Below are 15477 nucleotides of genomic sequence, written 5' to 3'. Positions count from 1 at the left end.
AGATCATTTTTGACTTGATCTTCGTCTTTATCTAGAACATTCACCCACAATTAGATTAATACCCATTAATATTTTAATTTTCCTAAGTTTAGACTTAAGAACTCCATTAAAATTATTAATTATTTTAATATAATCATGTCTAGGTGGAATTTCCGAAAACAATTTCTAGGTTTTTTGGAATGCGTGTGCCCAAGCCTCCTTGCAAATTTTGAGGCTTAGAGCACATCTGATGCTACCCCAAATCAACACGAAGTACATCTTCTGTTGCTTGGAAGATCCTTTGTATACTGTAGCCAATGCTTCCCACATCTGTCGGACAATATCCTTGCCAGTAATGTGACATACTATGTGATCTTTCACTCTGTCAAGGATCAATCGTTTGGCCCTTGCCATTTCAGCCTTGTACTTCTTGTGTAGATCTTGATCCACGGGTACAACTACCACATTATCGACATAGGTTTTGAGATCGTGCTCATCTAGAAGACATGAGATCCTTGCGTTCCAGATCGCATAGTTGGATGCACCTTCCAGCCGATCCTGATCTCTTAACCCACTAGCTGCCTTCTTGGCCAATGAACTGTCGAACTTCCACCTCTCTCCTTTGCGTAGCACTAGGCTAGCCTACGCACTCTGTTAAGCCCCTATACTACTAGTGTAACCCCTTATTTCAACTTCCTTTCCTTCCGTAGAAAATTTGATGAAAAGTTCTTGAAAATTAAAAGCTATTGTACCCAAGGATTGTAGCCATTGGACTCCTAGTACAACATCAGCACCTCCCATTACTAATGTGCCCCATAGAAGCCCACTATTGTTATTATTGTGCCCTTATATTATTATTGTTATGTCGGCTTTGATTATGTTATGACCCCTTAGACTCCTATATATAAAAAGGAGGTCTTTTCATTTGTATCATCCAAGAATTGTTCATTTATGTAATGTAAAGGAGGTTGCCCCCTCGAAGAGGCTGAATTCTAAGGCGTTGATCTATATTTTCTTGAGCTGGTTTCATAACACACTCCCTGCTGGAGTTAGTAGATTTACTCCTCTTTGTTGCTGCTCAACAATAGAGAAATCGAATTCCTTGGCTAGGAATTTTTTGAGGAAGAAATTCCCTCAACAATGTCTCCTTCCTTCTGATGCTTTTCTGTCCTAGCAACTGCAGCTCTGTACTTGTTTAGCGGATCTGCATATGCAGGGACAACTACCACACTATCAACATATATCTTGAGGGCATGCTCATCTAGAAGGAAGGACATTCTAGCCTTCCAGATGACGTAGTTTGAAGCTCCGTCCAACCTGTCCTGATCCCTCAAGCCACTGGTTGCCATGTCCTCCTAAAGTTGTCGAACAACTCCCTCTGTCTCCTTACTGCGTAGCTTCTAGGTTGGCTTATGCACTCCCTGATGGAGTTGGTAAGTTTGTTGCTCGTCTGCTGCTTAGCAAATGAGAAATACTGATTTCCTCGGCAAGAAATCACTTAGGAAGTATTCCCTCACTATGCGATCTGCTTCATGCAACTGCGCATTCCTGCACTTGCGAGTTCCTGCACTTGCGCGTTCATGCAACTGCGCGTTCCTGCACTTGCGCGTTCTTGTACTCGCGCGTTCCTGCACTCGCAAGTTCTTGTACTCGCACATTCCTGCACTCGCAAGTTCCTGCGCTCGCGCGTTTCTACACTTGCGTGTTCCTATACTCGCGAGTTCTTGCACTGGGAATAACTCAACCTCTTGCTACTGCCTCTCCAGATCTGGATATCTTCCTCCGAATCACTGTCCCTGCCCCTCTATTGCAAAAGATCTCTTCTATCAGAATTTCCTCTTGAGAACTTCTCACTTCATAAATTCGATCTCTTGCTCTCTCAGTGTATTTTCCAAATGACCCTCAAGCCTCTTCTTATATCTTCCTGTTGGACAACCAACAGCCTAGATTAACTCCTAATCAAAGGCTCAAATCATTTTGACTTGATCTTCGTCTTTATCTAGAAGATTCACCCACAATTAGATTAATACCCATTAATATTTTATTTTTCCTAAGTTTAGACTTAGGAACTCCATTAAAATTATTAATTATTTTAAGATAATTGTCTCTAGGTGGAATTTCCGAAAACAGTTTCTGGGTTCTTTGGAATGCGTGTGCCCAAGCCTCCTTGCAAATTTTGAGGCTTAGAGCTCATCCGATGCTATCCCAAATCAACACGAAGTACATCTTCCGCTGCTTGGAAGATCCTTCGTATACTGTAGCCAATGCTTCCCACATCTGTCGGGCAATATCCTTGTCGGTAATGTGACATACTATGTGATCTTTCACTCTGTCAAGGATCAATCGTTTGGCCTTCGCCAGTTCAGCCTTGTACTTCTTGTGTGGATCTGGATCCGCGGGTACAACTACCACATTACCGACATAGGTTTCGAGATCGTGCTCATCCAGAAGACATGAGATCCTTGCCTTCCAGATCGCATAGTTGGATGCACCTTCCAACCGTTCCTGATCTCTTAACCCACTAGCTGCCTTGTTGGCCAATGAATTGTCGAACTTCCACCTCTCTCCTTTGCGTAGCACTAGGCTAGCCTACGCACTCCTTGCTGGAGTTAGTAGATTTGCTCCTCTCTGTTGCTGCTCAGCAATAGAGAAATCGAATTCCCTGGCTAGGAATTTTTTGAGGAAGAAATTCCCTCAACAATGTCTCCTTCCTTCTGACGCTTTTCTGTCCTAGCAACTGCTGCCAAAAACTGGGTCTCACCAGAAAAACTGCTCTGCGCTGCTCCCTCTGACATAGGAAAACTTCGATTTGGAAATCTTTCTCTTTGTCGACTCACTCAAAGAGAGATTTTCCCACTTGCCCTCCTGGCCTGGACTGCGCAATTCCTCTAGGGATTCGAGTTGCTGCCTATGCAGCACTTCGACTTCCCTCCTCCTCTTCAGCGCTGGGCTCTTTCGGCTCTGCTCTCTTGCTTAACCTGCAACTCTGTTACCATGTGAAAATTTGGAGACCCAAATCCCTACTGCAGCAAACTGATATTACTTCTCTTACTTGTTAATTCATGCAAGTTATTTACTGTGTTACACTGTAAATATCGAAGTAAATATGACTGTAGCCTTCACTAATTAAATTATATGCGGAAACAAGAATTGAGCAAGAAGAAATAACATAGACACAAGTGACACCGTTGTTTTTGGACAAATGTTGCCGGAAAAACCCTTATATATAACTTTTGAAAATGTTAAAAAAAGGGTGTGACCATTTAATATCCTTTCAAAGATAAAAATAAAAGGATAAATTAAGGATGGCACAGAATCTTGGAGGGCGAAAAAATGGTGTGGTTAAAAAAGTATCGGCTAATACAGATTTCTAAGCAGGGGCGTATGGACGAGTAATGTATGATGAGTCGATGCTAGCGGCAGCATGATAATGGTCGCTGTACATCTCAATCTTCTATGGAGGATGTATAATGCAGAGGTAGCGGCTGGTATGGACAAGCTCAACAGAAATAATGATGGCTGTGCACAGCTGTAAAATTGGCAGTTATGGTATGGAAGCGGTGGATAAAGATTGTGTGGATTGGATGTAATGGAAAAGGACACAGATTGGTGTGCATGCTACAGTGACAGCAACGCAATATGAATGTACGATGACAGCAATTTGAATGTATGACAGCAGCAGAGAGCACTTAACAGCATCACAGTGTACTGACAGATTGAACAGATGACTGTGTACAGAATTGACAGCAGTAATGTACAGTCAAGGATGCTAAGTGTACAGGATTAAATAGGCCGAGTTGGCTCTGATGCCAATGTAACAACAGTCCATGTTGTATATGTGTAAACAGAATTGTGTAATAAAAATATGTATTAATTTATAGAAGGGATAAGAATGATGATACAATAAACCCCTGTGACGGTTTACTTACACCATTGACTGGTCATGAGGTGAAAGGGTATGTGTCCCTTGACTTTTTAATTAATTAATTAATTATTATTTGTACTTATAATTATGTTTATAACAACCATGCCCTCATGGAACATTGGTTAGTGTTAGCCCTATGTCTCCCTTCTTTATTTTGAGTTATTTTTCCTTCTTTCTAAAATATTAAATGGTATTAATCATTGTTTTTTGTGCAGGAAACTAGTTATAAACTTATATGTAATTACTCATGTTTTTAGTGAATTCTGATATATATATATATAGAAAGGATTGTCCAGAATGGCTAGAGCACTATATATATAAAGGTGTGCTCTAGCCATTCTGGACAATCCTTGTCCATGTCTCCACTGTTCCTTTGTTCTGAAACATTTGCAACATAGCTGAGAATATGCTTTGCCCAGATGATGTTTCATATTTTCAATAGCAATTATTCAGCTTCAAATCAGATTTTCATGTACTTCAAAAGAAGTGAAATTTTATGGGGCACTCGAAACTATCTAATAATCAACTTTTTTAACGTTATGCTGAGCCAGTAGCATGGGAAGTTTAGCAATTTTTTGAAAAAGTAGTTTAAAGTTGACTTATCATTGCCTTATTGGATGATTTTCAAGCTTGTAGCAACTGGAATCTCAGTAGTATTTTGCCTTAATGTCTCAAATGTCAATGGAGATTCTTCTGTTTTGACATTATTTTTACTACCCTGAAGAAAATGGACAATAGAATTTGATAACCAGAATTGTGCTTTGCATCCTAAACTACAAACATATCTAATGATGTTTTCCATGCAGAGAGGATGGTGCAGCAGAGGTGCAGCTTGGACAAACACATGTCATGGGCATTGTGACAGCACAAGTTACGCAGCCTTATCGAGATCGGCCCAATGAAGGAACACTTTCAATATTTACTGAGTTTTCACCAATGGCTGATCCTAAATTTGAGTCTGGGCGTCCTGGGGAATTCGCTGTTGAACTAGGACGTATAGTTGACCGTGGACTAAGGTTACCATCCACCTTATTTATATTTATCTCTCTTATCAAAATATTTTGCTTCTATGCAGTTGGGGGCAAGATCACTTGATGTTACTATGTTAGGCTTTTGACCAGTGTCTGAAGAAAATATTAGGTCCCATATATTATTTCTGTTTGCATTTATAGGCTAAAACTTCTAACTATTGGCCAAATTGCATGTTCTTTGTTCATCATATATATATGTCACAACATGATATTCATTATATAGATTTTTAATTTTATTTGGTTTCGAGTGTCTAGACTAATAACCTGAAATAAAATATAAGTAGCATTTAATTTATTCCGTAAATCTGGGGCTTTTAGCTTGGAAAGCTAGATTGTTGTTCATTAGGAGATGCTGCATATTCTACTGTGTTGATGTTAATTTCTTTCGGCAGCTCTTGTGATAAATTGAATGTCATGTAGCTCTATGTTACTTGTTAAGGTTAACATTCTTACAGCTGTGTATAGTATATTAGTGAATTGAAAGTAGACATTTTATAAGTGATATATGTGTTAAACTGCAGGGAAAGCAGGGCAGTAGATACTGAGTCACTCTGTATTCTATCAGGAAAAGCAGTATGGGCACTGCGAGTTGACCTTAATATCTTAGATAATGGAGGGTATGAATTTCCGTTAAGAAAATTTATGGACAGGAAGTGATCTACATGAGTTGTTTGAACTGTTTGTTTTTTAACAGAATTTCTTCACTTTTTTGATAATCTGTATTATTTCAGGAATATGGTTGATGCAGCCAATATTGCTGCTTTAGCTGCGTTGATGTCATTTCGTCGGCCTGAATGTAGTGTGGGTGGTCCAGATGGTCAGGAAATCACTATTCATCCACCAGAGGTTGGCTTACTATATATCAACCCTTTTGTCATGGCTTGAGGTGGCATTACCTTTCATGGGTTAATTTTCTTAGCGTTATGATTTAAAGTTTCCACTTCATGAATAAAAAAACACAATATGTTTGGCAGATACGAGAACCTTTACCTCTAATCATTCATCATCTTCCTATTGCTGTGACATTTGCTTTCTTTGGCAAAGGAGACATGGTGGTATGTAGATGGTCCTGTACATTCGTTTCCTTACAATCCATTTTCTAATTGATTAGTATATATACATATACATTGCCTGTTTGCATGAATCCAAATCTAGCTTTGACTTGTTAGTTGGTTTCTGGTTTCTTTGCTGAGATTTTGGAATTACAAAAAGGTTTTCATTATTTAGTAGTACATATACAATGCCTTGCTGCATGAAGCTAAATTGGCTGACTTGTTACTTGATTTTAGTTCCCGAGCTAAGATTTTTCAGTAATGAGCAGGTTTTAGATCCAAATTACAAGGAAGAAGCAGTTATGGGTGGAAGAATGACCATCTCGATGAATACACATGGGGATGTCTGTGCGGTTCAAAAAGGAGGTGGTGTGGGTGTAAGCCAGAGTGAAATTATGCGATGTTTCCGTGTTGCTGCTATGAAAGCTGCAGACATAACCGCTAAATTAAAAGATGCTGTAAGTGAGCTTTCATAAATTTTATGTTGCTGTTCCAGTGTTTTCTGTTGCATGTTACAATGCCTTTGTGGGGTGCTACTCAACCAAGTTGTAATTTAATCATTATCGCTGTGTTTTACCTTTTGTTCTCACTAAGATGGTTATGTTTGCCTCTCTTTTGGGTACTTCTTGATGGCTGTATTTCCAAGCATTTAGGTGGCAAGAAAGCTTTTGAGGTTTTTGAATATTCTCTTTGACAATTCTGGGTTTATCACCATTTTTACTTTTGTTCAAGTACAAATCTTCCTTTCATGACATAGGTAATTTGAGTGTTTTCTGTCGCATGTCTCATTGCCTTTGTGGGATGCTACTCAACCAGGTTGTAATTTAATCATTAGTGCTATGTTTTGGCTTTTGTTCTCACTAAGATGGTTATGTTTGCCTCTCTTTTGGGTACTTCTTGATTGCTGTATTTCCAAGCATTTAGGTGGCTATTAAGCTTTTGCGGTTTTTGAATATTCTCTTTGACAATTCTGGGTTTGTCTATCGTTGTTACTTTTGTTCAAGTACAAATCTTCTTTTGATGACATAGGTAATTCTTATTATTGAAGTTTGGATTGATACGTATGCCATTACATAGATATTGTGACTAAAAGTAGTGATTAGGTTGTTAAAGCCACCAACATAAAGCCTTGACACAAACCAAACACTTGATGGGCCAACTTCTGTGTCCTGACTCCTAAGTTGATAGGAAAGATGAATATACATTGAATACATAAATGATAACGTGTTCACAATTGTGTACTAAATAGTTCACTTAAATGTAATTCATAGTTAATATTGCTATAGCACATAAGTATTGGAGTATAATTCATTTGCCTTTTTTCTTAGAAAATATGTGCCAATTTTCCATTAAAAACTAAAAAGGGCATATTTTGGGTATGTTGAGTATGTGGTCATTGATGTCAAAGTGGGTGCAGGATGTCATAGCGGGTGCAGGATGTTGTCATTGATGTCCTTGGTATGTTGGCTGTCATGGATGAGATAATGCATTGATGAAACCCTAGCTCTAGGTCTTGAATTCCCTAGACGACGAGCACACCCCGCATTTGTTGAGGATTTTTGATGCAGATCACTGAATTTGACTCAGAGACCGTCGCCATTAGATTCTCCTCATGATGCTGATTCTGTTGGTGTGTGGAGTGCCACGAGAGCCCTCACATTTTAAGAGATTGTGCACCTAGCCAGTGGTCCAAAACCCCAAAGGGCTGCTGAGGTGGCATCATATTAGTGGCTTAATGATGTGGGAAAGATGGATGAATTGTTGAAGAGGTAAAGTTAATTATCAAATTAATTAATCAAGGATATACTGTCCAAATTTGAAGTGTTGGAAGGGTAAAGTTAAGTATCGAATTTATTTAATCAAGGATATATGGTCCAAATTTGAAATGTTGGAAGTTAACCTCAAATATTATGACTCCAAAAGTTGAATTTTTAAATCAAAGATTTTTCACTCCAAGCAAGGGAAGGCTTGCCTCTTCATGGTCTCCTCAGCCTCTATAAAATTGAGTACCCTTGCCCTTTATCAAACATCAAATTGTGATACAATTTCTCTGCAATTCTATTTCGTCCCTGTGGAGAATCGCTAGATCTGAAGAGAGACATTGATGAAGGTTCCTTTTTGTTTTGGTTTGGCACTTGGGATTCATTGAAGATTTTGTGCAGCTTTCTGCCTTCTCTAGGGTATCAAATTTTGAGCACAAGGTTATTTTTGCAGAGCCAACGAAGATGCAAGATAGGCTGTTATCTTTGTAGGTGGATGTTATTCACTATACTGAAGCAGATCCACAAGTAGATTCGCTTAGTTTCCTGAACTTAATCTGAATCTATATTACACTATCTGGTTTGGCCTATTCACAGCAGTTTAGTTTGGTGACACTTCATCACGTATCTGAAACATCTTACCTCAGTGGACTATTGATTGAACTTGTATCTGGCTTTTGACTCAGATCTATTACACTTTGCTCCACACACATTGTACTCGGCCCTTCATTATAGTAAGTCTTGTAAATAAATTCTGGCAGTTCTGAGCATGGTTATTGTCTATCCTTTGCTACATTCCTCTCGTAAATTTTGTGGTGTGGCTTAGATTCCTATCTAAAGCAATTCAAACTATAACCAACAACTAATCCTGAAGTGTTGCAGCCTAATTCCCTGAGCTTCAATCTCTAAGGACTTGTTGTCTGGGCAATAAACTAATGAACCCAATTCACATTTATTCGGACCTCAAAATCTGTGATCGTGCTTTCCAAAATCAGTGATTTTTGTTGAAAGAATGCTCTGAATTAAAATCCCTTTTGAGCACCACTGTGACATAATTATTTTTCTTGTGGTTTGACTTCTGTGCAAGGTACCTAACAGTCCGCTCTATAACTATGACTGAGACAACGTGGGTTTTGTCTCCTATTTTAAACTAAAACACACAAAAAAAATTCGACTTGTGGGTTTGCAATACTTAAGCAATGCATTGACAAGCTATCTAGTCAATTTCAGTTCCAGTGGGCTGTAATGCGAAGAGCTTGTTGATGTTTTTTATGCAACGTTTCTGAACGCCTGAAGTTTGAAGCAACTTAAATAATTTCACTAGACTATTCGTATCATCCTGAGGCCTGCTCACTATACATCTTGGTGTCCTTTATGTAAGAAAATCTGTGACTTGTTCTTGATCCGAAGCTGCATTGCTGTTGACACTTATTTGCTTATCTTAAGATTCAGATCTAGAGAAGTCTGTGTGAATTATGCAGTAGGGTTTCTTGTTTTTTTCTCTCTTGTAGAAGAAATCTTTGAAGTCTTGAAATAATTTGGATTAGATCTGAGCCGTGGATAGGCAGTCCTGAATTGAAGCAGTCAAGCATATCCAGAGTACAATTGAAGGAGCAATAATTTCTCAGACCTAAGGCTAGAAACAATCTGTGTCAATCCTGAAGCAACTTATTTCGAGACCTTGTGCAAGTTCCAACTTGTGTATATTCCTTGGCACCAAGCAGAGTCAGTTTATTGATGGCTCTTCATCACTAGATCGTTTATGGTATATCGAAGTGCTGATCCAAGTTGCAAAGGCCAAATCTGGTGGAGTAATGAGTGCAAGCCTCATACTCCAATTAGTGTGCAACATTGACATATACTTATTAATAGTTCTTGTTGAAAGTTGTTTTGAAGGGTTAATCCTAGCATACCAATTTCATCATCAATATTTGCCATATCTAGATCCAAAGCTTGCAACAGTGAACTACGACAGTGAACTACAATGGCAGTATGATAATGACGATGATATGTGGACAGTGATGATGTTGTGATAGACCCTCCTTGACAGTGATGATGACAGTGATGGTTGTGACAGTGATGATGTTGTGATAGATCCTCCTTGACAATGATGATGTTGTGATAGATCCTCCTTGACAATGATGATTATGACAGTGATGATATTGTGATAGACCCTTCTTGACAGCAATTATAGCAATGATGATTGTGATAGTGATATGGAAGTATGGTTGAGTGTCCTCTTGCTATGAAGCAATATGCTTATGACCTTGTTGTTCTGACAGTGATCTTGTGATGGCAGCAACCTTGTGACAGTGACATGTGACTCATGACAGTGAGATTATATGACATGTATATAACAATGACCTTGTGTAAGATAGTGGCAACAATGAGCGACAACAGTAGCAGTAGTGGCAGCAGTAGCAGCATGTGAGCAGCTGTAGGTTGCAAGCCTATGGTAACAGTGATCCTCTTGACTAGTAGCAGTAGTAAAGTGAGAGTGGACAACAGTTGCAGTAGTGGCAACAATAGTGGTAGCAACAGTGGCAATAGTGTACAACAACAAAAGGAGTGACAGTGGAATGCAACAGCAGAGGTAGCAGTTTGTGAAGCAAAACAGATTGTAGTTGGGTTATTGTTCCTGGTACAAGAGTCTAAACTCATTCAAGGAACATTTGCTTTCATTGTTGGTAAAACCCTTGGGGAGTTTTGTACTTCTTTCCAGTTCAACTGGTAAATTTGTATGTAAACCATACATAACAAAGCTTGTTGAGCAAAATCTCTTGTGTACTACCATGGTGATGTTTCATGTTTGTTTGATGCTCTAAATAAACTAACCAATTGTGTAAAATTAAGGGAAATACTGATTAACCCCCTTCTTGCTATTTCCAACAGGGTATATTAGAAAAAAGGAATAATATTTAGGCCAATGTTACCAGACTCGGAATTGGCAATAAATCGGAAAGGCAAAAGAGTGAAGAGTTTTAATCGGGAAAAAATCGGGAAAAAATCCGTGAGTTCAATTAATAAAAATATACACATATATTGAATTAACAAAAACATTTTTCATTGATATTTAGTAAAGCCATGTCCAAACAATGCATAATATCAATAGATGTCCAAAATATCATGAATAAATAAGTATCTCATATATGTTATGAGTCCAAACATGATCCAAAGTATTGAGTCCTGACTCCTAACCAGTGACTACATAGAACTAGAAGCATCTGCTTCTAAAAGTTTACAAAAAACTGCATACTAATTAGAAAAAAAATCAGGAACTAAGAGTTTAAGACTCTTTAGAGTGAGAACTAGAAGCGATTCCTCCCACTCCTTTGTTTGCTTGACTCTCAAAGTTCTCCAAGTCATGTAGGCTTAAAAGAGGAGCCTCCTCTAATTGGACCCAATCTGCTGCATTTGTAGTTTGCAAATCTATCTCTTCAAGGTCTATTGGTGAATGATCCAAACCTGTCATTATCATGAGACATTGAAATGTGAATTAAAGTTTGACTTTGAACTTCAAAGTTTAAACTTTAAAGTGCAGATCAGATTATGAAACTTTCAAATTCAATCTCTCACTTAGTATTTGCTTGTTGTGAAGTTGTAGATTGTAATGGACAAATACAAGGTCATTTAAGCGCTTTTGTGTTATTCGGTTGGGCTTCTTAGAATGTATTTTCTCAAACATTCTCCAGTTGTGCTCACCACTGGAAGCACTGCATACTTGGTTTAAGATTCGAATGGCGAATCTCTTCAAATCTGGCGTATCACTACCAAAGTTTTGCCACCAAAGACCTAGCAAGTGGCAAGGGTTCTTGAGTAGACATACTAAATACTAAATAGTAAAAACTTAAAAAGACAACAAAAATTAATAAAACTTTTAACATACAAAATAAAGTTTAAACAAATTTAATGAATTGATGAAGCCTTCAAGCCTCAAAGGGTACTTGGCAACTTTTTATACCTTTCTCGTATAGCATTGGTATAGGCAAATAATTTAGTTGGCGCTCTATAATCTTGTAGTTGGGAAAAGACACGACTTTGAAATTCTGGATCAGGGAAGCACCTTTCCATGCATGTCATAAGTCCTTTGCCAACCTCCCCATCCTCATTAAATTTGCTCTTATCATAAAAACACTGTGGGTTTAAGAAGTACCCAACAACATGTAAGGGGGAATGCAATTGCCTATCCCAACGTGCATCAATAATGTCCCAAAGAGGCATATACTTTGCCTCCTCATCCCCATATCTTCTTTTGATGCGAGATTCATCGCCTCATAAATGTAACCCATAGCGGGTTTGTCACCATCAACCATCCTAAAAGTTCAAGCGTTCAAATTTAAAGAAATATGAAACATTGAAAATAAAAAGAAACTTGAAGTGAAATTTTAAAAATGAAAGAGTTAAAAGAGATGAAGTACTTGAGAAGTCTAACAATGGACTCCGTCACAACAATAATCTCTTTGGCATCTTTCTAGAAACCGTCATTAAACACAATGTTGAATTTTGGCAGCATCGGATGTGCTCTAGCCTTGAAATTTGGAGGAGAGGCTAACACGTGAGATCTCCAAGACCCAAAAATAGTTTTGAGAAATTCCACCCAGATGAGGAGTTATTAAAATTATTAATATTTTTAATAGGTTCTTAAGTCTAAACTTAGAAAAATAAGAATATTAATGGGTATTAATAAAGATAAGGGTGAGAAGCTTCTAAGAGACGAGGATCAAGTCTGTTTTAATCTTAGTCGTCGATTAGGGACTTAATCTCGACCGTTGATTCGTCAACATGAAAAGTATAAGAGAAGACTTGAGGATCATTTGGAGACACACCGACATATACTAAATATCTCAAGGAAAATCGATTCTCAAGTAGAGGAGATCGATTTCAGAGGGAGAGTTGTAGGGTGGAGGAGGAGGAGGGCATCAACCATAGGTAGAGACAACGGAGGAGGTGACGCAGGGATAGTGGGAGACAGCGCAGAGAGAGACACAATTCAGAGGAGGTGACGCAGGGACAGTGGGAGACAGCGCAGAGAGAGACAGTTCAGAGGAGAGACGCAGAGCCTACGCAGGCTGACGAGAGGGACGCAGAGCCACTCAGAGCCACAGTGGGCCACGCAGAGTGACGCAGAAGGGGAGCAAGGTCTCCAAAGTGTCGGAAGGTCTCAAAGGGAGAGTCTCATGTGTTTTCTTTAAGTTTATCTGCAAAATCATTCCTTGTAAAAGCAATTGCTGATGATGATTAATAAAGCTCTCATCTGCTACATCGGTTTTCCCACATTGGGGTTTTCTGGGGACAATTGTCCAAAATAATCGTGTTGATGTGATTGGTTCTTGTGCATGCGTTTTTCTCTGGGTAATTGTGTGATAGCTGCAGTAGAATTTATTTTAATATTTACTGAAGGGATTTCGTAAATAACTTATTGTGAATAATAAGTAGGTGAAATAAATCAGTTGCTACAGTAGTAGAATTTCAGTTTAGAAATTTTCACACACAAGTGCAACAATTTCAATGCCTTCAAGGGTCTTGGAATGTTTAGATGCCATCCACTTAGGTCCCAAGAACATTCTCTTCAGATTTATCTTTTGCTCAACCACATATTGCAAAGATATGAAATTTGTTGCAAATCTAGTCACTGCAGGTCGAACAATTTCTTTACCTTCAGTGTATTTTCTCATGGTGTTTAGGACAATAGTGTGGTTGTATAGGTATTTGGTTATGGATTTTGCCTTCTCCACAACCTCATGTATCCAATGAAGCTTACCAATGTCCTCAAGCATTAAATCTATGAAATGGGCAACACAAGAGGTCCAAAAAATAGTGGGGTGCCTAATCTCAAAAAGTCTACCAGCGACCATATAATTAGCTGCATTATCGGTGACAATTTGTACAACATGTTCTTATTCCACTTCTTGAATGACTTCCTCCATCATTTCACAAATAAGTTGGGCAGTCTTAACCTTGTCTGAGGCATCCATTGATTTGAGAAACATTATGCATGCTGGACAAGATACAAGGAAATTTATTAAAGTTCTATTCCTTTGATCTGTCCATCCATCACTCATGATGGTGCACCCTGTTTCTACCCATGATGAATGAAACTCAGATAGCACAAGCATGACATCTTCAACACTTTCTAACATCAAATTTGTCATAAGGCTCTCTAATGAAGGGGCTTTGAACCCTGGACCTGCAACAACAACAACATCAATCATAGCTTGCCAATAAGGACTTCTGGCACAGTGGAAAGGTATGTCAGAATAGTACCAAAAGTTAGCAGTGGCCTTCCTTGCTTGATTATGGATATTTTTTTCCAACTAGTGGCATCCAAGGTAGGTTGGGAACCGAGTTTTGTGTGGGGAGAAAAAAAGGTGTTTATGTTTCCACCTCCAGTGTTGAATGTAGGAGGATTCATTTGGCCTTGAGTTTGACTTGGACTTGGAGGCATGTATGGAAACTTGGGAACTGCATTGAGGATTTAACAGAGGGAGATGACAAGGGGGTATTGGAAGAAAAATTGTCAACTCCAAGAGTTCCTATTTCTTTTTTTTGCTTTGCTTTCTTGGCATTATGGTGACTCAACATATCAATGGCCAAGCTTGCTTGGTGTTTGACATTTTTGTCAACGTTTTTGTAGACATCTATATCATGGCCGGGTATCTGTGCAAGGTGGTACTTGAATCTATAAATGCCTCCACTACATTTCGCTTTGCAAAATTTACAAAGGAGCTTGGGCTCTCCAGGAATCTTGTCACAATAAGCCCAAACAAAGTCCTTCTCCTTCAGTATTGTTGTTGTTTTAGACTTGAGTTTAAATTGTGGCTTCTGTTAAGATTTGGAGTTGTGCAATTTGTTTAGTTTGGCTCATGTAAAAGAAAATAAAAAATAAAAATAAAAAATGCCATATATGTTTGAAAGTTTGAACTTTGAAGTTTGAAATTTGTACTATCATATGTAGCTAATCTAACTAGTTAATTAAGGCAGGAATCAAGCTAAATAACTAGAGGCAACATATAGATTAGGGCAGGCTGCAACATATAGAATCTAGATTAGGTTCTTTAGCTCCACAACAAGTGGTCAATGAGCCAAAGTCATTTCTTTATGGTACTTTTGTCTTGTGAAGTTTGTGATTCTCTCTATTATGTTAACTAGAAAAATAACATAATCCACTACACTTTGACTGTTGTAAATTACAGACCATGTGACTGTGTCTTTTCACAAATTTGGGGATTACTTTCTAGGCACAGGTCATATTAAAGATGTAGGATATGGGAAAGGGAAGTACTATTTCTTGAATGTTCCTTTGAATGATGGAATTGACGATGAGAGCTACAAGAAACTTTTCAGGCCCATTATCCAGAAGGTAATGGAAGTCTATCAAATAGAAGCAGTTGTTCTACAATGTGGAGCAGATTCACTCTCAGGGGTTAGGTTAGGGTGCTTCAATTTGTCAGTCAAGGGACACGCATATTGTGTTCGGTTTGTTCGGTCATTTAATGTACCACTTATGCTGGTTGGTGGTGGTGGTTACACTATTCGTAATGTAGCTCGCTGCTAGTGCTATGAGGTCATTGTTTTTCAAGGATTTATGGATAGTCAAATGCTTCTTAATTGTTCAATCTATTGAACTGGTATAAAATTTTGCTAAAATGAGTGTTTTGGGCCGCATGTTCCCTTACTCTGCCACACGAAAGAGACGTACAAGCCAATGTTAAAGCTACCTTGAATTGCTA

General features: G+C 38.4%; 1 protein-coding gene across 3 annotated transcripts in view; it reads left to right on the top strand.

Annotated features, from left to right (window-relative positions):
• Positions 1–15477, top strand: part of LOC149225025 (exosome complex component RRP45A-like) — a 102770-nt gene that overhangs the window by 37226 nt on the left and 50067 nt on the right. For 2 of the 3 annotated variants that reach the window (XM_089386422.1, XM_089386421.1), the window contains exons 2-6: positions 4711–4920; positions 5457–5552; positions 5667–5781; positions 5910–5990; positions 6257–6445. In XM_089386422.1, the coding sequence (XP_089242548.1) occupies positions 4711–4920; positions 5457–5552; positions 5667–5781; positions 5910–5990; positions 6257–6445 (691 nt within the window). The remainder of the gene's footprint in view (positions 1–4710; positions 4921–5456; positions 5553–5666; positions 5782–5909; positions 5991–6256; positions 6446–15477) is intronic. The other variant, XM_089386423.1, reaches the window with a different exon arrangement.

Source organism: Pinus tabuliformis, chromosome Q (genome assembly GCF_031772625.1).
Source record: "Pinus tabuliformis cultivar Carrire ecotype Pingquan chromosome Q, CPIR1, whole genome shotgun sequence".
NCBI lineage: Eukaryota > Viridiplantae > Streptophyta > Pinopsida > Pinales > Pinaceae > Pinus > Pinus tabuliformis.
This window is presented reverse-complemented; position numbering and strand designations above follow the sequence as displayed.